At 48.6% G+C, this 26,242-nt stretch overlaps 1 protein-coding gene and 1 pseudogene across 1 annotated transcript; both read left to right on the forward strand.

Annotated features, from left to right (window-relative positions):
• The first annotated feature begins 11,331 nt into the window (after positions 1–11,331).
• On the forward strand, positions 11,332–12,877 carry LOC125555542 (mannose/glucose-specific lectin-like). Its single transcript, XM_087539568.1, has 4 exons — positions 11,332–11,668; positions 11,869–12,058; positions 12,177–12,374; positions 12,463–12,877. The coding sequence occupies exons 1-4, from the start codon at positions 11,388–11,390 to the stop codon at positions 12,706–12,708; spliced, it is 915 nt and encodes a 304-aa protein (XP_087395694.1). The 5' UTR covers positions 11,332–11,387; the 3' UTR covers positions 12,709–12,877.
• A 4,796-nt stretch (positions 12,878–17,673) lies between these two features.
• On the forward strand, positions 17,674–18,365 carry LOC125506699 (NAC domain-containing protein 83-like; annotated as a pseudogene).
• Positions 18,366–26,242: the final 7,877 nt, after the last annotated feature.

Consider the following 26,242-nt stretch of genomic DNA (forward strand, 5'->3'; position numbering starts at 1 on the left):
ATTAGTGTCGATATTGATATTTGATATGATATTAATTGCATGCTAGACATGTTGAGCCCTCGCCGGGGCAGTCTAGGTCATTAGATTGACCTGGTTTGATGGTCAAGATTAGTTGCATCTGCCTCTATAGGTATGTTTATATTGATATAGATATAGAACGTAGTGATATTTTTTGAGGTGCAACGGCTGGCATGTTGTCATGAAAGTGGTCTGAAAAATATGAAACTTGGCATGTTGTCATGACATGGTATCAATGGGTTGCAGTTAAATTTTTAGAAAAAAATTAGAAAAGTTGTGATGTAAACTGCTTAGAAATCGGAGCATCCCAAGGGAAAGAATTGTAGTTTCGAGAGGGAACGTGCAAGGTGTGAGGAAACCAAGCTGGGCGAATTCACAAGGTTAGTGGCAATCAACTTGGTTGGGCACCGAGTCTAACAAGTTTGTGCCACTTGGTCTCACATCTGATCCACCCCTGACCTACAGTCAAACAAGAAAACAAGTCGCTGCCAATTTTTATCCTGTTTACCTATTTTGATAAATTTTGTTTACTTCAAATCTAAGTTTCTTAACCTCCAATCTGGGAGGCCCCTTTGTGGCTCTGGGGCTGGTGTCGACGCTAACTCATGTGCAATGTACTTGTTGTAGGGATGACACGGTGCTCTGGCGGGGTAGGTTGTGTGAGGAGGACCGAGGTCACATCGATGTTTGGCTCCAAGCCCCGGCTGCCCCGCGCGGCTGATCCCCCCCCCCCCCCCCTCGCATATGCCATCCTCGTGTGTCGATCTGACCGCACCGCCTGTATCTGCTGATCCGTGGTAATAAATGATTCAGGTGGGGGAGGCCTCCCCCCCCCCCCCCCCGGTGAAATTTCAAAAAAAAACACTAGAGCAACATCTTAGGTTTTGGTGGTGTTTCCTTCATCTTGATCTCCTTCCTAAGACCCTCGAGTTATTTTGCCTACGGGTATGCTTGTCAAGCTGGTGCGTCCAATGTCGATTGAATACGGCAGTAGAAGCCTACCACAAAATGCTATAGCACAAGATGGATGATAGACTAGATAGAATAAATCCCAGACTTAAGACATCCAAAGAAGAAAGCTTCAAGAGCACACCATCTCGTGGGACTTGACATCTCTTATCAACGAGACATTGGGTTCATCAGCTTGCCATCATAACCTGAAAATAACACCGCATGATTTTTGTATCTGAACGGGACAACGACCACAACCAAACCTAGAACAAAGACGTCAAACCTACGCTATACTATGGTGATTATTTGAGGCTTCTCCTACATGGCGATGCCGAAGAAGACATGGGAGGTAGCGGGCAGGCGTGGCTGTGTGGGTGTATGGCACTACAAGAAAAAAAAGCCATATACCTAATACACTCAGCTTGTGCAGATTTAAACTCAGTTTATGTATAAGCTGAGTAAAACTCCCGGCTTATAGGACATGGTTTATAGTAAACCGGCTTATACGGTATAAGCCGAGAGCCATGACAAAAAAACCTGGCTTATGTATAAACGAGTGTTTCCATAAGGCTCTCGATTTAATAAAGTAACATGACGACAGCCGGGTGTTAAGGGCCATGTGCCACCGTCTGTATAAGCCGAGTGCTACCGTATGTTGCAGGGTTTATACATAAGCCGAGGGTGGCCGTGAGTTGCATAGTTTATACATAAGTGTTTGACACGAAAAATAATAACAAACAACGATGGTTATCGTGTTATTATCTTTCTACGCGCCAGAGGAAATAAATATGCGGGCGTGCCAGTGTATTAAATACACAAAGAAAACATAGGGAAACTTGTACTTTATTAATCTCTCATCGGAGAAACAAATTACATGATCCCTTTACATAAGCGCTCCATGGCCTGCTAGCACGGCCGATATGGCTTGGGCGATTGTGAAGTTCTGGTTCACGGGGCCTCGGAAGGCTCCCGATTAATTACGTCCACGAGTCGAAGTCGCGGACCACCTCCGATTAAGCTGCTACAATGGTCGTCGTCTTCAAGTCTTGTCTTCTCCAAGTGCTCGGCGTAGGCGATGGTGATGATGTTGTGGAATAGAGTGGTGGAGCGGTATGCCCGTCGCTCCGGAGATGTTTGGCCATATCCCTCCGGCTTGTCGATGTCCGATGATGGAGATGTCTGGCCTCCTCAGCTCAGACAGATGGGCGGCCTTCGCCTCGTCGGTGCCCGGCCTGGTGGTGTCCGCCTCGTCGGTGTCGGACCTGGTGGCTTGCCTTCGCCTCGTCGGTGCCCGGCAAGATGTGGGTAACCTCATCGGAAGAAGACACGTCGGTTAAGTGGCTTCGCCTCGTCGGAGCTTGGACGATGTTGGGGAAGGGTGTTGATGTAGAAGTCGGAGTAGACTTGTGTGTCGCCACGTAGTGGCGTCACTTGAATATGACAACAATACGAGCTCGTCGATGTAGACCTAGGGGCGTCGCAGTTATGGGGACGACCTCCGCTCAATGCAGACGGTTGGTGTAGAAGAATGAGTACGTGCCGGTGCAGTCAGCATCCTCGCCAGGCGATAGGTGGAAGAAGATGGCGACATCATGTGGACGTTCGGTGGCACCGATGTTGACGGCATCCTCGCCAGATGCAGAGATGATGGAGATTGTGAGGCCGTGTCGATGTAGTCGAATGGTGGCATGTCGGTGTAGTTGGCTTCTCCGTCGAGACCGATGATGATGTCGATGGCACTAGTGGTGGGGTTGATGAAGATGTGAAGACGGTGGGCAACTCCTCCTCCATCTACTTCGGTTGCACATGGGTGAACTCTGATTATCCGTCCATCTTGGTCGTGATTCCTATCGCCCGCTCACCTGTAGATGCACTGAAATGAGAGAGATAGAAAAGGATAAAGAGAAGATGATGCATGTTGGCATGCCATTAAAGTAGGTGGATGTCGTGATTTTAATCTTCAGTTTTGCTAGAACTCATCTAGATGAGATATAATCTGGTCTCATTCACTTTTTATAGCCATTGGATGTGATGCTATAAGATGCGTATGTGCTGACGTGGGTTATATCTATTCTTGTTTTCAAAATGAATGAGACCAAATTATATCTCATCTAGATGAGTTCTAGGTACTCCTTTTAATCTTCCCTTGCTGAGATAGATGGTGGCGCAGCCTTGTACGCCGGCCCCCTCATTGCGGCGTGTGCACCACTGTACATGTTCGCCAGGTGGAAGTAGTCCGAGTGTCCGACTAGGGGTGTCATAGGGAGCCACCTTGGGATGCCTGTGTTGAGGTAGTACGTGGCCGCGTGTACGGACGAAGGCTCCGCCTGGCTCACCGGCGGACGTTCGTCGTTGTTGCGGTCTTCACAGGCGTGCCTCGTCGCTGCCATCTTGAGCTTTGTTGTGGCGCGTGCTACATCACCGCCGCGAGTGTCTCATCGACTCCATGGAGATGGCATTGAAGCTGCTTCTTCATGTGTACATGAATATCATCTGCTCAGCTCTTGGGCGCCATGTGTCATTGAACTCAACTTTGATGCAGGTTGATATTGGCAGGGTGGAGATGGCGCCGGGCTGTAAGCGGGCGGCTTCAATGTCGTGGTGGTGGTGTAGATGGTGCTGGGCTGCAGGTCTGCAGCTTCGACGTCGTTGTGGTGGTGTAGATGGATGAAGACGCCGGTCGAAGAAGACACCATGGGTGGCGCACGTGGACGCCTTGGGTGCCTTTGCACCAAAAGTGTTAGGGCCTGTGTGCGGGCTCCTCCGTATATCCCAGACGACCAGGGTGTGTGGGCTGGTCAATGAGCATGCCTTCGCCATGGGCGCGTCTCGCAATCTCCTCTCCGCCGCCGCCGTGGGAGCATCTTCAACTGGGCATGTGTTGGCCTACGTGAGGTCGCCGTGCTCGGCGTGCGTGCTGCCGCCGACGCGTCATCTCGTCCTCGACACTGCCACCGCAGGCCGTCTCCTCTTGGCTCGGTTTCTCCCGGGTGCAATCTCCCGATGGCCTTGAGGTCTCCTCTCGCTGCTTTCCTCCGTGTCACCTGAAGGATTAGGGACGGAGAGAACGAGATATATTTATATACAGATAAACCATGAATTAAGAATAAGAGCTCCGTGCATGCCCCCATGAGTATGCATGAGATGCGTCCGGATGATGATTTCCGTGGAGCTAGCTTGGACAAGTCTGCATGAAGCGGCCATGTGGCGGTGGCGCAACTTCCCGGCCTTGCAGACGCGACCAGCGTTGTCTCGGGCCGCCGGCAAGCTTCCGCCGCCGTGAACCGCTCATCGCTGCCGCTGCTTCCTCTACATGGGCGCGTGTGTGAGGGCGCCATCGGCCGCCACCAAGGGCGCACCCATCTCCTGGGTGCAGCTTCTGGTCTCTTGGCCGTCCCGGGCACACACGCCGTGCGCGCTACTGCGGGCACGTCCTTGCCTCTCTGGGGTCTCTGGTTTGTTGGCTGCCTCCCTAGACGCGTGCTTCACCATCCGGTTGACGTGCTTTGCATCTCCAATCTGCACAGTGAAGAAGATAAAAGAAGGATAGGGAGTCATCAACGTGCATGGTTCCTATATTGTTTAGGCCTTGTTGATACGAGTCTCGACGTCGTTGCCACCGAGCATCTCATCGACGCCATGGAAATGGCATGAGGTTTTTGCTGGACGTTTGTGCGTCGGCGCGTGTAGGCCGCAGCCTCCTCCTTGTGCTGTCCCGGTGTGCCATACGGCTACCGGTTGCTTCTGGTCCATGCGCTGGTGCAACCGAAGTCGGCGCGTCATCCGCCACCGTCGCCGCCGCTTTCCTTCTCTCATCGCAAGGGCGCAGCGGGGCCTCCTCTGTAGGCTCCTCCGTCCATCTGCTGGCCGCCGCCACCGTGGGCGCGTCTCTCCGTGCGTGTCTCTGCTGGGCGCCTCCTCGTCGATGCTGCCGCCATGGGCGCGTCTCCTCGCCCTCCTGGATGTGATCTCGCGATGGCCTTCGGATCTCCATCTTCGACATTTGCTAATTGAGAATAAAAGAAGAATCATTAGAAAAGGAATTGTACGTGTGCCCTTATATGCATGTGCCATGCAACGCAAGATGTCTTCGATCAAACGCTCATGTGAAGAGCTAGCTTGACTTGACGCAGCGGTCTTGCCGTCGCCGCCGGCGCATCTTGGAGCTTGGACGGGGGTCGCTGCTGCCGCCACGGCGGCGGCATCCTCTCGCCGGTCTGGTGCACGTGCACCGCCGAACAAGGCTGTCGTACTCGCTGCTGCCGTGGGCGCGTCTCCTCGCCCTCCTGGATGTGATCTCGCGATGGCCTTCAGATCTCCATCTTCGACATTTGCTAATTGAGAATAAAAGAAGAATCATTAGAAAAGGAATTGTACGTGTGCCCTTATATGCATGTGCCATGCAACGCAAGATGTCTTCGATCAAACGCTCATGTGAAGAGCTAGCTTGACTTGATGCAGCGGTCTTGCCGTCGCCGCCGGCGCATCTTGGAGCTTGGACGGGTGTCGCTGCTGCCGTGGCGGCGGCGGCATCCTCTCGCCGGTCTGGTGCACGTGCACCGCCGAACAAGGCTGCTGTACTCGCCGCCGCCGTGGGTGCGTCTCCTCGCCCTCCTGGATGTGATCTCGCGATGGCCTTCAGATCTCCATCTTCGACATTTGCTAATTGAGAATAAAAGAAGAATCATTAGAAAAGGAATTGCACGTGTGCCCTTATATGCATGTGCCATGCAACGTAAGATGTCTTCGATCAAATGCTCATGTGAAGAGCTAGCTTGACTTGACGCAGCGGTCTTGCCGTCGCCGCCGGCGCATCTTGGAGCTTGGACGGGTGTCACTGCTGCCGCCGCGGCGGCGGCATCCTCTCGCCGGTCTAGTGCACGTGCACCACCGAACAAGGCTGCCGTACTCGCCGCCGCCGTGGGCGCGTCTCCTCGCCCTCCTGGATGTGATCTCGCGATGGCCTTCAGATCTCCATCTTCGACATTTGCTAATTGAGAATAAAAGAAGAATCATTAGAAAAGGAATTGTACGTGTGCCCTTATATGCATGTGCCATGCAACGCAAGATGTCTTCGATCAAACGCTCATGTGAAGAGCTAGCTTGACTTGACGCAGCGGTCTTGCCGTCGCCGCCGGCGCATCTTGGAGCTTGGACGGGTGTCGCTGCTGCCGCCGCGGCGGCAGCATCCTCTTGCCGGTCTGGTGCACGTGCACCGCCGAACAAGGCTGCCGTACTCGCCGCCACCGTGGGCACGTGGCTCTTTCCCTTCTCTTTATGGTTTTTCTTGTGTATGTGTTTTCCCGGGGCGTATTCTCTGGTACGGCTCCCCCCTCCCCTCTTCGTGGCTGCTGCCTCAGCCTTTATATAGGCCAGCGTCATGGCAATGGATAGCTATGAGATGCGCGGACGCTGCGGAGGACTTGTTCGGCAGGTGCTATTCTCATGGAGATGATAAGAACGTTATCTCTTTGAGACTTATCCTTTGTGCGTGCGGTGCAGCAGCTAGATCTGCGCATGGTCACGGCTGGCACGTTCGGCCTGGCCTGATGGGCCTGCACCGGTAATCTAAGCCAACTAGCCCCTCTACTTACTTAGCTAGCTAGTAGCCGTATGCACGCATGGGATTTTCATCATATCATGTACGTGTGCATGTTCCCTCAAAAAAAAATGTACGTGTGCATGCAGAGAACTATGATTAACCTCTCTCAATGCTTCCTGCTGTTTGTTCCATCATCAAGGCGGAGGACCATGAGGCGTGCAGGAGCAGGTATATGTATCTCTTCATCAGGGCAACGAAGGTAAAATACTGATGTTGCACAGCGCCGCGGCAGCGAGTGTGCTTGGCTGGCGGCGGCCGCAACAACCATTGCGCCCGAGTAGATCAGCAGCCCTGGTGGCGAGATAGCATCGAAGTTAGTCGTAGAATTCCCACCACATGTGCTTGTACTAGTTACCACGAGAGCAGCTGGATTATCTTGAGATTGCTATCATGATTAATGAAGTCAGAACTTGCTTGTGCGCACGAGGTACGTGCACGTCCCAACTTCTCTTCAACTCATACAAGAAGGAAATGTCTGCATACAATGAGGCCATGTACACATGTATCCTGAGGTCCTTCTCTTGACAGCCCTGTGGCGTCCGAAGGTATCAGTGGCAAGGGCGCGTCTTAGCGGCCACATTGGCGATGGGCGCGTGTGTTGGTGCGGTGCACCCATCACTCAGCATTAATTAGAACACCTAGGAGGCACTCCAAATTATCAGTTTTGCTAGAACTCATCTAAATGAGATATAATTTGGTCTCATTCATCTTTTATAGCCATTGTATGTGATGCTATAAGATGCTATAAGATGCGTGTGTGCTGACGTAGATGTTATATGTTCTTGTTTTCCAAGTGAATGAGACCAAATTATATCTCATCTAGATGAGTTCTAGGTACTCCCCCAAATTATGGCCGAGGAAGTGGATCTTCGGACATAAAGATGAGACTATGTCGCAGTCATGCATTAAGAATAGTGCAAGCGAATTCACTTACATGACGAGGAAACTTGTTGTGACCATGTAGCAGCTATGGTGCCAGCCAACAATACAACCTCTTTTTTTTTTATTTGACGGCAAAATACCATGCTGTGCCCTGAAGTAAATTTATCAATCTAGCCGCGACCGCAGCTGTCGCGGTGCCAGCCGGCTAAATTGAAGGGTTTCACAGATTCACGCTGGCCGCACTGGCGCGTTGCACTGCTCCCGTGAAGTTGACACGTTGATGTAGATGAGATACTAGAAAGCCATTGGTGGGTCACCTCGTAATCATCGAGGTAACACCAAGACGTTGTGGCCGAGGTAGAAAAAAATTCTACACCGGAATCCCATCAGCGTGATCAGAACAGAGAGTGCCGGAATATACTTCAACTCGCTTCGTTGTTGTTGAAGATAAGGGTGCCGGAGTGCCGCGGCGGTGTTGTAGGTGCATGGGTGTTGCTGCTACTAGTGCTAACAACATATGTTGATGTAGACCAATAGTGTGCCGGAATATCATCAGCGATGTAATAGACGCACTGGTGTTGCTGCCCCTAGTGTTGATGAAGTTTGTTGGTGTAGATTATTCGATGCCGAGATGTCGTCGGCGATGTCACGGACACACGGGTTCACTGCCCCCAGTGCCGATGGCATGTGTTGGTGTAGAAAGCTCTATGTCGGGATGTCATCGACGACCCTGTGAACACATGAGTGTTAACCCCCAATGTCGATGGAGTAGGTTGGTGAAGCCAAGACGCCGTCGGCGACGTCTTGGATGAACTGATGCAATTGCCCCCAATGTTGATGGAGTATGTTGTCGACGACATTGTGGACACACGGGTTCGCTGCCCCAGTGTCTGCCGTATATTGGGGTAGACAATCAAATGTCAGGATGTCATCGACATTATCATGACGCAGTTTTGTTACTGTCCAAGTAGCCATCCTGTCGGTGCAGGCTCAACGTGTGCGCCATTAACTAGTGATGGCTGCACTGATGATGAACAAAAGAGTGCATGCAAGCATATTTATGGAATGTAATGTCATAAAAAATGAAGTATTTCTTAGATTGGATGAAGATGTTGGCCCTCCTGACAATCATTAGCTATAATGTGTCATCAATAAAGGCTACCAAAGGGCTTATCATTGGGGACTGTCGAAACGACCATCAGCAAGTTAAGAACTGAATAAGCTTTAGCTTATGTGTATGGGGACACCGTGCTTCAGAGATGCCTCTGACAGGCAGTAGAAAAGCATACCCTAGCCCATCATGGTATCGAGAAACCCCACAGCTCGATCATGCCCCCCGCGCAATGCCTCAAGAACCCAGAGACTTAGGTGAGGTTGATAAGGGTGATGGTTTTGGGATAACAGCTTGGCTATTTTTTTCTTCATGCATTAATGAGGGGTGGTGAATGGCTATCTTCCGCTTTCTTTCTAGTGGTTCCCCTACCGCTCAAGATTGCCGGATTTGCTTCTTGGTACTTTTGGAACTTTTTGATTGCTTCTTGGAATTTGAGGTTTCCTCTATTGTGAGGATTGCTTGCATGGGCTAGCTGCATTACCTTGGACTTCATGAGTATTTTTTCACTTTGGAGATTTGCTTGCACTTCTTCGGGGATCACTTTCCACACTTGCTCGGGGGCCCACCTTCAGAACTTGGAAGACAACCATTCACCTATGTGTACTAAGAAAACCCTCTGGCACTTTATTTGGGGCTTTTGGTGGCACGACCCAGGGTTGCCATGTGGCTACACACCGAACCCAACTTGTGTTGGGTCAGGTAGCCCTTTCATAATCTTTTCCTATAGTCTTCCCTGGGACGTGAGCTTCTGTGAACTTGAGACATGCTGGGAAACATGATGGGTGCGGGGTCTGATAACAGAAGTGCCCAAGTAATCTTAATTTCTAGCATATACTTGTTTGTACACACGTATTAACGCTATATTTTTATAATTGATAAGCACAAAATTACGACAAAATCTCGTCAAACAATAAGCCAAGTGCCTCCTCTGCCACATGGTTTATACATAAGCCGGGTGCCACCGTGGGGCGCACAGTTACTATATTTTCGAACGGAGGGAGTATGAATTTACACTATTCTCTTGCATATATTTTGTACTTACATGAAAAAAGAAAATAATTTAATTTAAAATATTTAGAACATAGTTTTTTTTCTATTTTTTACATGAATTTGATGGGAAAAATATGTATGCGCATTTTGGGAAAAATGTTAAATGAATACCTCTCGATATAAGAGCCGAGCTGGATTCCCGGTAGGCTGAGTGCAAATGCTTTCTCATATATTGCAAATAGTTAATTTGTTAATTGAAATTTTCATAAATGTAGTTAAACTCATAAGAGGGCTATTATTTTGCTAAACCATAATACTCTCATGAGCAGTATCTTACATAGGATGCCACATACACATATCGATAATTATCAGAATACATTTTTGTTTTGTTGTTTTCTCACATAGGCACACCATATATACTTCACACTTTATATTCTACTCCCTCCGCAAAGAAATATGAGAACATTCTAAATGTTCTTATATTTCTTTACGGAGGGATTAGAATGTTCTTATATTTCTTTACGGAGGGAGTACTAGGAAAAAAAGGGAAGGCGTGATGCACGACCCAATCTCTCTTGAACTTGTAATAGTAATCATCTTCAGCCCTTCATTTCATGGTCATCCCATCGGATTTCCACAACTTACAAAAGTAGGACAAGCCTAACAGTATGTTTTCCTTGTTAGTGGCAACACCATTTGTACAGTAGTGATTCCCTCCCTGAAAAGAATCTTGTACTGACCGTGAGCACTGAGCGGAGAGGGCTCGTGATGCAGATGGTGCACGTCCTCAGTCAACACCTCAGTCAACACCGCTTGCAGCATTACCCGTACGTGCCTTTATTTCTTACTGCCACCAGATCTGAGATGCAGTGATTCTCTTGTCGGTTAGACAGGTTCTCGTGATGCACGAGTCTCGAATAGCAAACGTTGTCCTAATTATGCCATGTTAAAACACGCAAACGGGCTGAATTATGAATATAAAATTTATCAAGGGATAGTGAGTTTTACAGTTATTAAGGTTATTATTGAGAAATAGTACTCAATGATCATCTGAATTTTTTTCAAAAATAATTTGTCAGAATCAAAAATTTATAAGACACCTGGGCTCTGAAGTTTCAAAATAGGCGCGATGTACGACCCTATCTCTCTTGAACATGTAGTAATCAACTTCAGCCCTTCATTTCATGGTCCATCATATAGGATTCCACAAGTTCCCATTCAGAGGGAAATCTCATTTTAAAACTGAATCATATATACTGCTTTCATCCGGGATCCATTTCTCCGACAAGTATTTCCGGATCCATTTCTTCGACAAGTATTTTCGAACGGAGGTAGTACCAAATTACTAACAAGGTGCACCTAAGGATCGTTGTATTCTAATGATGGCCTTGGAGGAAAAATCTTATCCTGATTGTGAGCACGGAGCACATGAGCTCGTGATGCACGAGGTGCACATCCTTAGTCAAGAAAGCATGCAGCGTTGCCCGTATGTGCCTTTATTCCTTACTGCCACCAAAGCTGAGATCGAGTGATTCTGTTGCCGGTGAGAAAGGTGCTCGTGATGCACAAGGATGAGTCAGCACCACCAGTTCTGTCCTCGTATGCATCCTAGCGTCTTCGTGGTGCACATGGCTGATCCTCACATGCACAAAACATCATGGGATGTCTCGCTCCATCTAATCCTAGACATGCTCCTATTGGCATTGGCCCTAGCTAGTGATCTATAAATACGACTCCCAGCCTTCTAGTTCTCACACACAACAATCTACTAGCATCTCATAAGCCTACAACATCCCTTGAACCAGAGCCCCACCCAACTCACTAGTCACCATGGCCAATTTCCAGATAACTCCCCGCGCCGCGTTCGTGGAGAGCAATGAGCTCAACTTCCGCAGCCTGTACCTTTTCCACACTCCCCTTGGTTCAAACCAGAATCAGTCAGGCATAATAGACTCGAATGTTACTACCGGTTTGGGTGCGACCGTCGTTAACAACTGGCCGATATGTGATGGCCCTAGCCCCGGCGCCACCGTTGTTGCGCGTGCACAAGGCTTGCATATCTATGCCGGTAACTGGCAGAATACTTTCAGCATAACATTCGAGGTTGAAAGGTACGTACACAGATGCATTCATACATGGTTATATATATCTTTGTGAAGCAATATATCTTCATGTTGATTAGTTAAACTACAGATGATTATATCATTAGGTAATACTGTATATTGCAGTGCATGATACAGTTAACAACCACATCTTTTTTTGAATTTTATTTTTTTGAATTTTTTAACAACCACATCTGAACGTGATATAGGTTTAAGGGATCAACGCTTCAAGTGATGGGGATATCCGTTGAAGAAGGTGAGTGGGCTATTGTTGGTGGGACAGGACAGTTCGCTATGGCGACCGGTGTCATCTACAAAAAGTTCCATGAGCAAAGGAGCGACGGTAACATCATAGAGCTCACTGTCCATGGATTTTGTCCCATGCTTAAAGGTTCACAGGTGAGATGAATAACCAACATATACAACTACTTTTTGTCTTCACCTAAATCTTCATTAGTTTGTGTCCGCGTCCCTTTTATTCAAGAAAATATCACATAATTGTCTTATCATATTGTAGAGCCTTCCCACAAAGGTTGGACCATGGGGTGGAAATGGAGGCTCAAATAAAGACATCGTCGAGGCACCAAGACGTATAGAGAGCATCACAGTTAGCAGCGGCACCATCATTGATTCAATCAAATTTTCTTATGTAGACCAAGCTGGTCAGAAGCGCACTGTTGGACCCTGGGGAGGTTCTGGAGGAAAACAAAATACGGTCAGTGGACTCTTTTAATGAAATTTTATGTGATTTTCTCAGTTTCATATGTAAGCAACAAACACTTATTTATTCTTGCGCAATGCAGTTCGTACTCGGCACTTCTGAGTTTGTGAAGGAAGTTTCCGGAACATTCAGCCTTTATGGCAGAGACAACCACAACATAATAACATCACTGAAATTTGTCACCAACATGAAGACATACGGGCCTTTCGGACAAGCGAAGGGAACCACTTTCACCATACCCGTGCAAAAGAATAGCAACATCGTGGGCTTCTTCGGACGCAGTGGGATATATCTCGACGCGCTTGGTGTCTACGTGCACCCTCTCTAAGCTACTAGCTAGAGGCTAATGCTCTTATTTCCGGTGTGTATTTCTCAATCAATTTGAATAAGCGGAAGGGATCTAGTAGACTTTTCTCTTGTCTAGAAGATCCTATCAAGCCACCCAACTGCCTTTTTTAATTAGCTTTGTTGTGATGAATAAAAGTCTCGGTTTTATATGTGGGATGTGATTTTCTTATATATGCGTCTTGCTTGGGATGCATGTAAAGTGATGACACCTATGAGAGTTGAGTCAAATCATATCTTCTCTGCATAATTTTGTATACAACCATCTAATAATTAACCTGATAGGAAATCTCAAGGAGGTTGTTTCGTCATCCGTGCTCCTGCCCCTCATCCTCCTCCCACTTTGCATGCAGGTTCGGAAAATGGAACAAGAGGGAGGGCCCAAGGTCTTCAGTAAGCTTATTGTGTGCTCACCATTTCTCACTAGAGATTGTGGTAAATAAAAGGACACGCATAAGGTTGTAGTGGTAACAGAGACATCCTTCATCATAGAACTGCTTACAAGAACGGGCGAATCATATAAGCACCTCTTCCCATTGCAAGATAAATAGATCAAGTTGGCCAGACAAAATCCAAATACCGGAGAAGAAATACGAGCCTATATGCAATCATGCATATAAGGGATCAAAGAAACTCAAATAACTTTTATGGATATAAAAAGATAGATCTGATCATAAACTCAAAGTTCATCCGATCCCAACAAACACACCGTAAAAAGAGTTACATCATATGAATCTCCAAGAGACCATTGTATTGAGAATCAGACGAGAGAGAGGAAGCCATCTAGCTACTAACTACGGAACTGAAGGTCTAAAAAAAACTACTCACACATCATCGGAGAGGCACCAATGGAAGTGGTGAACCCCTCCGTGATGGTGTCTAGATTGGATTTGGTGATTCTGGACTCTGCGGCGGCTGGAATTGATTTTCGTCGACTCCCCTAGGGTTTCTGGAATATTGGGGCATTTCTAGAGCAAAGAGGCGGTCCGGAGGGCACCCGAGGTGGGCACAACCCACCAGGGCGCGCCTGGGCCTCTTGGCGTGCCCTGGTTGGTTGTGCTCTCCTCGGAGCACCCCCTGGGCGCAACCTTGGCCCATTAGGTGTCTTCTGGTCCATAAAAAATCTCCGTAAAGTTTTGTTGCATTTGGACTCTGTTTGGTATTGATTTTCTGTGATGTAAAAAACATGCAAAAAACAACAACTGACACTTGCCACTATATCAATAGATTAGTATCATTTTTTATAAAATGATTATAAAACATTCAAGATTGATAATATAACAGTATAGAACAATTAAAAATTATAGATACGTTGGAGACGTATCACCCCACCGTATCTCCCTGCCCATCAGTGCATATGGCGAGCACCAGCCACCTACCCACCGGAGAGAGACGCCGAGCAGGCACCACATGTTGCCGCAGAAGGGCTGTAGAAGCGTCCAATCGTTCCCGCAACCTAACCCGCCGACTATCATGGACCGACGCTCCACTGCCAAGCGACTGCACGCCGCCAGTAGCCTCCACTGCACTGCCATGGACCACGCCCCAAGCCTTGAACCCGACGACCACGACCACCAGCCTGCACCACCCCACTGACAACCAGGCGTGAGATCCAGATGGATTTCACACTAATCTGGCACGCAAAGCTCCAGTAAGGTAACTACAACAGCTAACAAACGCCAGGCCTAGACACTGCTGCAACGTGTTGAAGCTCGCCGACAAAACCTACCGAGTAGTTGATGAAACTCTGACGAATCCTCGCTATAGTTGGATATCTGCCAACTCCTTGATCACATCTCATACAGCCCTCACACGCGGACATAATAGATATGCATGCTCCGCACTCTCCAGTCGACCACAGAAACAACAACACACAGCATCGGAGATGTGTTGTCGTTATAATTATGCTCCGGATGGAAGACAATCTTGAGCAAAATGCCATAGGACAACTTTCATTTTATTGGGAGCTTTTACAGCCGAAATGGCCTTCCAATTCTTCTCCTCAACAGCTATATTCAAGGATAGACCAGAGCCACTTTTGCTGCGAGTTAAAAAAAGAGAGCCAACGGCATCATATTACATGCAGATAGTACCGTGTCTTCACCATGCATACTTAGTAAAAGGTCATCTTGCAAAGTCCATACCACCATGTATACGCGTCTCATGCATACGTGTGCGTGCCCTTAAGTATGCACGTTTTTTTAAAGCAACATGGCTTTATTACTCAACGTGCGGGCAGATCGCCAAAATACATTCATCCACTCGGGCAGGCACAACCGCTTCCCATTGCATACAGTGGTCAGGTTCACACAAACGACCAAGGTTAGCCAGTTTGTGAGCGACCGAGTTCGCGCTACGTCAACAGACAAAGATAGAAAAATGAGAGAATCAGAGCTTCAATTAGTATTTCATGTCCTTGATCATAGCTGCGTACGCCGAAGAATCCACCTTGCGCAAGTCCAACGCCTTAGCCAGTAGTTGCGAGTCCGTCTCAAGCTCTACTCGTACCAGACCAAGGTCGACAGCCGTATTGATCGCGTGGGACATAGCTACGGCTTCAGCAGCAAAAGCATCACTTACGTTGTCACTCCTCCCTGCCCGAGCACATAGCAGGATGCGCCCTTTTGATCTTACTGCGACTCCCCACCCGACGTGGTGCTGACCAGGAACAAAAGAGCCGTCCATATTTATCTTATAATCAGACTTCACCGGAGGTCGCCATCTCTCTGGGGTTGCCTTGTCAGCTGCTTTCCCGAAGATGTGCAGATATTCGAGAACATTGCTCCTGGTCCGTCTAGCCACTTCTGCAGCCGCAAGAGGCATTTCTCCTTCTATGAGTTTGTTCCTATTTGACCACCACAACCACCAAAAGGTGAGCACATGTAGCCGCTTTTTAATATCTAGATCCCAGAGATAATCTATCATCACATGCACAGACGTAATAGTCTCCAGCTCCATGCGTTTCTTTTCCATGGCTAGGTCTCTCCACACCTCCTTTGCTGACTTGCATTTTATGAACAGGTGTGCTCCGTCCTCATCAGCCTTGCCACAGAACAAGCATTTTGTGTCGGCGATTGGGTACACCGTATATGAACTCGCCGGAACTCATACTACTCCAAATATTAGTACGTACTAGGTACTTTCCTAGTCTAATAACTTGCACGCTGATCCTAGATAATTGCTCTAATACCAATGATTGGAATTCCGTCCTCGCCGCTTTCTTGTCACCGCCCCGCCGAACAACAACTGCACGATCCTCCTTATTGCCGCTCGAGCGACAATTGCCTGCTCCTCCTCGTCGCTTCATCCCAGCGACTATATCGCTTGCTCCTAGTTGTCGCTACACCAACGACTAAATCGCCTGCCGCTCTTCGTCGCTACACCAGCGAATGTATTGCCCGCCCCGAGGTGCTAATCTGGTCGCCACCCCGGGGAAAGCGCAGCTTCACCTCGACCTTGCTTTGATACCAATTGTTAGAAATTCTCCCACAGGATCGATCACATCAAACTACACGAACATACGCACATAAAAGTGGATAGCCAAGGGTGCGTCTCGCACCCTCTAATTCCTCTATTTATTGCTTTTCTCTTTTTTCTCTTGATTACAACATACGCCCTAGGCTGTACATATATACACGTACCAGCCATGACTCAAACCGACTCAACCTTGACAAGCTTTAGGAACCCTACTAAGACACGTATATGTACTAGTATAGCTAGCTAACTCGTACACGGACGCTTTCCTAAATCAATCAACTGACGCAACTATACTAATTCCTAAACGAGCTAGCAACTCGTACATGATCAGGCATCCACATGAAAACTTTCCAAACTGTACGGCGATCTGCCGAACTGACGTAAACATCGGTCACCCTAATCATGCTTAGACTTAACCAGACTCAATACATTAATCACCGGCAAGCCTGATTGCAACAATACTAATTTTAATTAACCCAACATATGTTTGGATTACTCCAATAACCCTTGCGTACTACATTTGTGCGAAAAGCGAGGGATTCATGTTTAAGCCGCCAAGTGAACATTTGGATGTTTTTCGGGCAAGGATCTTCCAAAGACGCTTCCAGCAATCGTTCTTAGCACTGTCCAGATTGCCAGGGTTCGGATCACTTCCCCCACACCACCATTCATCATGTTTTGCTCGAGCTGACGCTGGAGTTTGTATGCACTTTTGACGGAGTGGACACCCTTGGTATCGTACTGCCATGCAATGAAATCTTGGACCCCCTCTCATAGCGGTATGTGGAGAATATATTTGATGTCATCCGCCCAGAAGGTGTCTCTCACCAGTTGCTCGTCCCACTGTCCGGTAGTTGGATCAATGAGGTCACAAACTCGCTCCAGGAGATTTTGCCCTTTGGGGGTCAAGACTCGTCGTGACCAGGGCCGAGGTATCCACGGATCAGACCAAATCTTTACTTGAGTACCATCGCCAATCCTCCAAATGTACCCTTCCCGGAAAAGGTGTAGCTCGTGAAGTAGACTGCGCCAGGAGTAGGATATACCGTCCCTAGGAGCAGCATCTAGAATCTAGCCATTCGGAAAATACCGAGCCTGCAATACCTTAGCACAGAGAGAGTTCGGGTGTTGGATGAGTCTCCATATTTGCCTGGATAGCATAGCTATATTAAAATCATGCATGTCACGGAACCCTAGTAAGCGTTTTCCGGCCGATCCAATGGGTGGTATGTTCCTTGTCTTGTTGGCTCCGCCAGTAATTTCCATCCGGATCCGAGTTCCAACGTGATCGACCAAATACGTATGGCAGTCTGTTCTATCTGCTCACCGGGTGGCCGGGGATAATAAATATCAGACGTATGTACCTACGTACCTTCCGATCACGCACCGCACCAAACGTACCTGTCGTCTCAAGTCCCGAACCATCCAAACCCTAGCAACATTAATCCTAGCTACCTATTCCAGGCACACCATGGTAGAGCTGGCCGACGTGCTGGGCCTCATGCGGGGCTACAAGCTGCAGCCTCACGACGACGAGGCGGTGGAATACTACCTGCTCCGTCGACTCCTTGGCCAGGAGCTCCCGCTGGAGGGCATCATCCTCGAGGACGATCCGTTGAGCGCGCCGCCATGGGAGCTCTTGAACAGACACGGGCGGGAGGACGATGCTTTCTTCTTTGCCCACGGGCAAACCATAGACGACAAGGGGAGTCGGAACAAGCGGACCTGCGCGGGCGGCGGGTGCTGGGAAGGGCAGAAGGTCATCGTGGATGACAAGCAGCTCATCGTCCCCGACAGCGGCATGGAGATCACCTGGAAGAAGTACCACCTCAAGTCCTCAACTTCCACAATGACGGCGAGAAGGGCAGCACGAGGTGGGTGATGCACGAGTACTCGGTCACAGGCCCGCCCGATCTGGCCTCGTCGTCGGTCAGGCTGTATCACATTCTGTTCAGTGGCCATGGCAAGAAGCGCAAGAGGGAGCCCGATGATTACGGCCGCGACGACGACAGTGGAGAGCGCGCGGCCACCCGACAAGCGATTCCCGAGGAGCACATGTCGGCGTCGCAATCGTACTCATCTCTTTTCGCTCAAGATCAGGATCGCTACGGCGGTGCGGCGATTGACGGGAATCAATGGCCACCGGTGACGTCCTCACATTAAAACTACGTGCGCGTGAACGCGACGACAGAAGATCAACATCTGCTGGGTTCTTCCCAAGACTTGGGCTACTCCTGGTTCTTGCCAGGCAGAGACCTCGGAGAAGGGCCGGCCGCATCGACATTAGATCAAGAGATTCAAGACGCCCCAGCTGTCATGTTGCGCGAGTTCTCCGGTGGAGATGGTGGTTGACGGTGTCCTGGACTAGGGGGTACTCACCATGTCGTCTCCCGATCTATTAGATTGGGCCGAGGCCCCCCATGGCCGTATACTCATGGGCCAGTTCGGACAGCTGCCGCATACAAGGAAGATTCACAAAGACTTGGCGATCAAGACAAGGACTTCTCCCCACCGGCGTATTCGGCTAGGACTCTTATTAACCTAGGCCTCTGGTGCATTATATAAACCAGGGCCAGGCTAGTCGATAGAACATAGACAACAACAATCATACCATAGGCTAGCTTCTAGGATTTAGCCTCTTCGATCTCGTGGTAGATCTACTCTTGTACTACCCATATCATCAATATTAATTAAGCAGGACGTAGGGTTTTACCTCCATCGAGAGGGCCCGAACCTGGGTAAAACTTCTTGTCCCTTGCCTCCTGTTACCATCCGGCCTAGACGCACAGTTCGGAACCCCCTACCCGAGATCCGCCGGTTTTGACACCGACATTGGTGCTTTTATTAAGAGTTCCGCTGTGTGATCGACAAAAGGATCGATGGCTCGCCTGCAGATCAACTGCGACTTCGGCGTCTCCGTCACCAGTTCGACTGGTCACCTTGGTTCGACCAAGAATTGCGCCCCGTGTTCGGATCACCATGTTCGGACCAGGGCCTTCATCAAACATCAACTCCGATCTCTATCAAGATCACGGAGGAATCATCTATGGAGCTCGGGGGCTCAACGTCAACATTGCCCTCAAGCGACCGTGCTGTTTTTTTTGGACAACGAACTCGTATCTGCCGCCGCCACCTCCTCGAGTATCGCTTTGACGATCGCTTTGGTGGAATTGTGCGGAATTGAGTCTATACAACCCTGGAAAATTTCGTCGAGTTCCGATGGAGGAATCTCTGGCAATCCACGATATACCGGAGCCCTGTCAAATCTGGATGGGAATTTGGATGAGTTTAGGGCGTGGTGTCCAGCTTCTAGCTCGAACGTCCTGTGGAAGATCCAACCGTTGATCGCTGCGGAATTCCTATATCTACCACCTCTCAAAATTTCAGCTCGATCCGACCGTCCAAACTCCGGGAACCTTCCGATTAGTGCATCACTTTTCGGATCTATTTTCTGCGCGAAAACGAATCCGACCCGAGTTCATCTTTTTTATGAACGGGATTTCGGACATCCCTTTTGAAGGAAGTTTTGTATGAGTCCGGCAATATTACTCCACGGATGCCGACCTGCGCTAGACACGTCGTCACTTTAGCCAAGTTCAACTTCTTCGGATCATCATCTCGGCAAGCCGAACAAGAGTCCGACATCGCGAAGGATAAATCATCATCAACATCGCCGCCCCACGGATTACACGGAGTGGGCATACCGGCATCGCCGCATGGTCGCTTCATCAAGCCGGCATCGACCACGTCACGACCTGCATCGACAGGGCCGCACTATTGCTTCTTCAAGCTGGTGTCCATCACGCCGACCTACTTCGACTCATCGGCTGACGTCGAGGCTTCGACATCTCAGCTGGACCGGGGGCTTCGCCATCTCTTTATCAACCTACTCCGGACACTTCGGCGTCACTAGCCGACCAGCTCCGTCACGTTAGCTGGGCCGAGGGCTTTGCCTCGACGAATCAACCTTTACCAGCATTGCCATGCCGTCGTTTTATCGCCCATCAGGCAATGGGTGTGCGGAGCGAGTCTCAATTTTGGGAATCACCTTCCTTCGGATTGCTACAACAAATAAACCAGGTGCTATTAATCCCAATATTTTTTGCTTGTTTGGGTTCATTTTTCCCAAGGAATTATTACTCTGATTTGTCCATGATATTTACACAGGTTTATCAAATGGTGACCGCATTAACGACGGTCGCGTGTTGGTTCGATCAGTTTCCGTACATAGTCCGGCGAACGCCGCATCCGGAGCTCGGACCGACCTGTGAATTCAGGCTTTGCCACGCCTTCACTACATCGCGCCGACGCCCTGCATCGACATTGACTTCGGCGCCAGGCCATATTTCTTCTATACCTCACTTTGCATAAATTATTTATTATGCAACATTTTTTTTAATTATCATTATTACTATTATCTCCGGTTTGCACTATTTTTTGTGCACAGAAAAATGATCCGGGGACTTCGGCGTCACTCTGCCGGTCTGCATTGACCGTGCTATGTCACCACTTCGGCGTGTCGAGCTCTCCGCTCTGCCACCTCGGGACCAGCTTGGGGGATGGAACCTTGCCCCGCATCAAGCTCGGACCGCGTTATCAATACCAAACACATTAATCAGCTAAGTCGCTTTCATGCTCAAAGCTTTAATTTCTAACTTCTGTTCGATTCGACCAAGCATTATACTTTTTTGGAAAAAAGTTGCTTGTAAAAAATTTCCTTTTCCAAACTTTGTTTGTGACGCATAAATTCAAATACCCAATTCATTTGGGGGCTTCCTTCATGAAGCTTTTTCACTTGCATATGATTATACTTGTACGGCTTCGTTCCTTGTCCGTGTATTACGCCACAATATGCACCATATTGACTTAAGCGATTTGCAAGTTGGGTTGCCTCGCTCCTGTGTTTACCCCTACGTTCCCGATTGTTCGGCTAGGGAGTAAAGGGAGCACCTATGCGATTGTTATGATCGGGTCGCCCGAGCCGGACCTCAGACTGGGTGAAGCCGAAAGCTAGCGCTCTTATAGTTTTCAATGATGGTCGGCACACAACGGAACTCATGAGTACAAAAAATCTATTGCACAAGTCTCATAATAACAATGAGCACCGAAGAAAGGTATCGGTGGGGGTACTATTTTCTTTGAAGATGCTTCTTACACTTCACGGTAATATAGCATAATTTCCCTGAACGCGCTTTGTCTGTTACAGCCTTATGGCCTGATTACCTGGTTATTGGAAACACCGTCGATATTCTCGACCGATGGAGTATATAACACTTTTCGGTCCTTGACCGAAGAGGGAGAAGCTGACGGTCGGTTAAGACGCGTTTAAAGTTCGATTGAACATAGATATGATATAAGTACTTCGGTACATGCAATCATTCTTCTACCCAAGTCACTTGGGGGCTCTTAAGTTTATTTGAGCCGTTTTATAATAAGTGTTCTTCTTCTTAGTCGTTGCAAAGTTTTATTATTATTATTTATCTCTCCTTTTTTCGACAGGGATGTGCGGTCACTAGCCGGGGAGCCTAATTTCTCTCTCAAAGCCGCTAGAGTTTAGTTTGCTAAACTGGCCCGATGAGAAGTACTCCGCCCTCGGGATAGGAGGTCGAAGCCGTAGGCTGACCCGCTCGATGTCTTGAGATAGGATGTATTATGTTAAAGCACGACAGAAGCACTTTTTTTCTAAGGCCAATTTTCAGATTGGCACCGAACACTTGATCTTGTTCGGACATCAAGTTTTTACTGACGTTTTTTTGGTTTTCCAAGCTTGTGGCACTTTTTAAACTATTTGTGTGTTTTCAGCACAAGTCTCGCAGTGCAACGCCGGACACCTTTAGAGATTCGGCAAAAACATTCTCGGATATTGCTATATATGCATCGGTTTCGAATTGTGTCTTTGGTCAATAGTTGGGTTGCCCGGCTCCTGCGCTTGCCTCCTACGTTCCGCTTTATTCGGCTAGGTGTGCAAAGGGAGAACCACTGCGATTGTGCTTCCAGCTCACATGGTTAAGCACCTTAGTGGAGAAAGCCGAAAACTGACTGTCACAATAAGGGTAAACTGGTCAGCGATCCGATGACGGTGTTAAATGACGGGCCATTCATAACAATGGACGAAGTGTTTACGGCTTGACCTCGACTGTCGCCGAACACTATTGGGGGCTATTAACTGGCCTCCCAAACTAAATCCTCGATATTTTGCTCTTACATTTGAGCTGAGGTTTCATGATCATGCTTAGCGTGACAACCCAAAGAAAGGAACCGATAGCGGGACTATTTTCTTTGGAAGACAATTCTTATGTTAAACAGTAATATAACATATCTCTCTGCATACCTTTGTTCATAAAATCGTATGGCCATATTGCCTTGTTTGTCGTAAATCTTTGCCCTCATAAAGGCTTTATAAAGTAGGATAAACACTCCTCGGCTACTAGCCCAGGAGGTGGAAGCCGATGGTCGGTCAACAAAGTTTTGTACAATGCGGATCCAAGCATTAATGATGTAAAGTACTTGGATACATAGAGTCATTACACATAATTTATGATTTTACTATGGATATCGATCCTTAATTCGGCCACCCGTGCCCGCATTAAGACTCGGGGGCTACTGGGCTTCGGCCTTATTATTTACAAATATTAAAGGGGAACATCGATCCCCTGATCTGGTGTTGCCACCCGACCAGTGTCTCAGGGGCTACTGCATTACCTGTTCAATGCAGAAAATTTTAAGTGCAATACAGTTGCCGAGGAGATTTTGATCCTCAGGTTGGTCGGCCGCACCCAACCTGAGTCTCGAGGACTAAGCACGCCGCTTTTTGTGTCCCGAAGTATTCTGCCGAGCTAGGACTTGATCCTCAGGCCGATTTTGTAAATCAACCTGAGTCTCAGCGGCTACTGGGATCAGCGGTTTTACGTCATCCTTCAGGTGCATCTCGGGTTTTAGACCGATACACACCTTGAGGGCTATTGGCCATATATCTTAGCAGAGAATAAATTGCAATAATAAAAAATATTGACAAAAAATCGGCCCACAGTCGGGGTGGTGCACCACCTCGGAAGCAGTCCGGCATAAAGCTCGGGCGCTAGTGGCTGGCTCCATAGAGGGCATTTTTGGCATTAAGCTCGGCTAAACTCCTTCAACTCTTTTGAACCAAGGTGATATGACACCTCGGATATAGTCCGGCGTTGGAGCTGGGAAACTGTCCGGCGTTGGAGCTCGGATATAGTCCGGCGTTGGAGCTTGGACATAGTACGGCGTTGGAGCTCGGATACATTCCGGCGTTGGAGCTCGGAAGCGGTCCAGCATTGGTGCTCGGCTGCAAAAGATACCTCGAATGCAGTCCGGCGTTAGAGCTCGGACGCAAGAGGACACTGCCTCCCGGGAACAACTTCAAACCCGAGGTGTGGCATAAAAATAACAAGGCATTGATAAAGGCCGGAAACTTAAAGGGGCTCCTCGGATACCCGACGTGTAAACTCACCGAATGCATTTCGGCGATCCTCAAGATCGAAGATAAAGAAGATTTGTTGAACCAGTTTTCAAGACCGACGACCGAAGATGAAGAACAGTTCGGAAGAATCGAGGAGCGTCCCTAACTTGAAGACCGGTTCAGGGGGCTACTGACGGTGTCCTGGACTAGGGGGTACTCACCACGTCGTCTCTCGATCTATTAGATTGGGCCGAGGCCCCCCATGGCAGTATACTCATGGGCCAGTTCGGACAGCTGCTGCATACAAGGAAGATTCCACAAAGACTTGGCGATCAAGACAAGGACTTCTCCCCACCGGCGTATTCGGCTAGGACTCTTATTAACCTAGGCCTCTGGTGCATTATATAAACCAGGGTCAGGCTAGTCGATAGAACATACACAACAACAATCATACTATAGGCTAGCTTCTAGGGTTTAGCCTCTTCAATCTCGTGGTAGACCTATTCTTATACTACCCATATCATAAATATTAATCAAGCAGGACGTAGGGTTTTACCTCCATCGAGAGGGCCTAAACCTGGGTAAAACTTCGTGTCCCTTGCCTCCTGTTACCATCCGGCCTAGACGCACAGTTCGAGACCCCCTACCCGAGATCCGCCGGTTTTGACACCGACAGTGATGTTGCGCCGGTGGCTGGAACGCTACCGTCCTCCGTCGCAATGGACGACGAGTCCTTAGATATCAAGCTGCCAGAGAACATCAACTTCGACGAGTTCTTTGCCTTTGACGAGGTGTGCGGTTTGGAGGGCCACATCGACGGTCAGTTCGGCGGCGCCGGCATGCATAAGCAATTGTCCGGGATGCAGCCCAGGCCGAATCCTTACTATATGAGTTGCTAATAACTAAAGTTAGCATACATGCGCAATTGTCCAGGACACACGCGGTAGCATGATTTGCTGATCGGCACCGTGTGCATATATCACTTTGTAGTGTATCCAGATTAGATGACCCTTGTTTGTAATGCTATGCAGAAGGCCGGATCTGATGTGACAGCTTGTAATAATTGATGAATTTGATTATAGATTTTTTCAACCAGTATCTGGTTTGAACTTAATTACTAATGACAAGTTGAAATTAATCTCTTCAACCAAGCAAAATTTTCGGTTACATACTTCCATCGATATTCTATCTTTTAGTTTAGGGATTGGCCAGGGGTAAGTTGACAGAATATTTGATTTGGGTCAGTCGCTCTATTTTCAGCTGTCAGATTCAAAATGAACGGCTAGATTGATCTCTTCAACATCCAGCCTGATCTACTGTTCATCTTCTTCCCTGTAACCGTCGTCCTCCGCCACCCGCGGCAGGCGGCGCTCTCACGCCAGCCCGGCCGTCGCCCACCGTCGTGCTTCTGCCGTCCCCGGCCATCCCTCTAGCCCCCCCCCCCCCCACCACCACCACTACCGCCCCCACCCGAAACCCTAAGATAGATACTAGGGTAGCCTGCCCGGCGACCTTCTTCTTCCCCTCCGGCAAGTTTCTTCGTCCCCGCGATTGTTTCTTCCTTCAACCAAAATCGATTGACCAGAAATTTGAAAGCCAGGCGATTGACATGTGACTATTGTGTTTAGTTTATCTTGCGATTGTGCATCTGTGTCAAGTACCAGAAAGATCAAGTATTGATTTGCACCGTGCATGTTCACGAGCAAGTATTGCTCACACCTTACAATCTAGTTAAGCTCTCGGATGGATTACTCAACTAGCTTGAAAAAAAATATATGAATATGCATGTCTAACATCCAACTTGTGAATATCATGTAATCAAAATATTAATGTTTGGCATCCATCAAACCCTAGCTGCTAATTGAATAATAAACCTAGTCTCCTTTTACCCACTCGGCCACGCTTACCTGCTGCCTCCCATGTCCTCTCCAGCATGGCCATGTAGGCGAAGACTCATTTCTCGGTGTAAATTGTGGAAAACCACCACATTGATGCCAAATTTTGTAGAAAATACTGTTTTACGAATTTATGACAAATATCATAGATTCTCAGCCTAATCTTTTGTAAAATAAACACTGGTCGGATTTTCTTTATTTAGAAGTCAGTCCCTGTAATTTTACAAGGACACCCTTCGATCAAACAACAAAAAGAAATCAACTCCTCCATGGATTGGCTGGCAAAGCAGCCGCGTAGAGCAGCAGAACAACAAACATCACAACATCACGCCGACCAAGGGTGATGGGTCCCATCGCCGGGAACGGGAGTAGAGGGCATGGCCGCAGCACAAGGGCATCCTCAAGCTGCAGGCGAGCCTGCTGCCACGGACGCCGAGGAAGGGCGCCTAGGCTGGTCCCAAGGCTCGACACTGCAGCTCTGCAGCAGTGGATGCGAAGCCCCTACCAAACTTGGCGGCGAGGAGGGCGTTGGCGGCCTGCAACTCCAACAGGGTGAGGAGGGCGCAGGCGGCCTGCATCTCCGATGGGTCGCCACACCTGGCGACCGCATAGACAAGCCCCGTTGCCGCAGTGCTGCAGTGCCGCGCCTCAGGACCAGCACTATGTTAATCTATATCAATACCAATTTATGAACATACCAGATGCAACTAATCTTGACC

This window comes from Triticum urartu, chromosome 2A (assembly GCF_056163025.1).
Source record: "Triticum urartu cultivar PI428250 chromosome 2A, HENAU_Tu73, whole genome shotgun sequence".
Classification (NCBI taxonomy): Eukaryota; Viridiplantae; Streptophyta; class Magnoliopsida; order Poales; family Poaceae; genus Triticum; species Triticum urartu.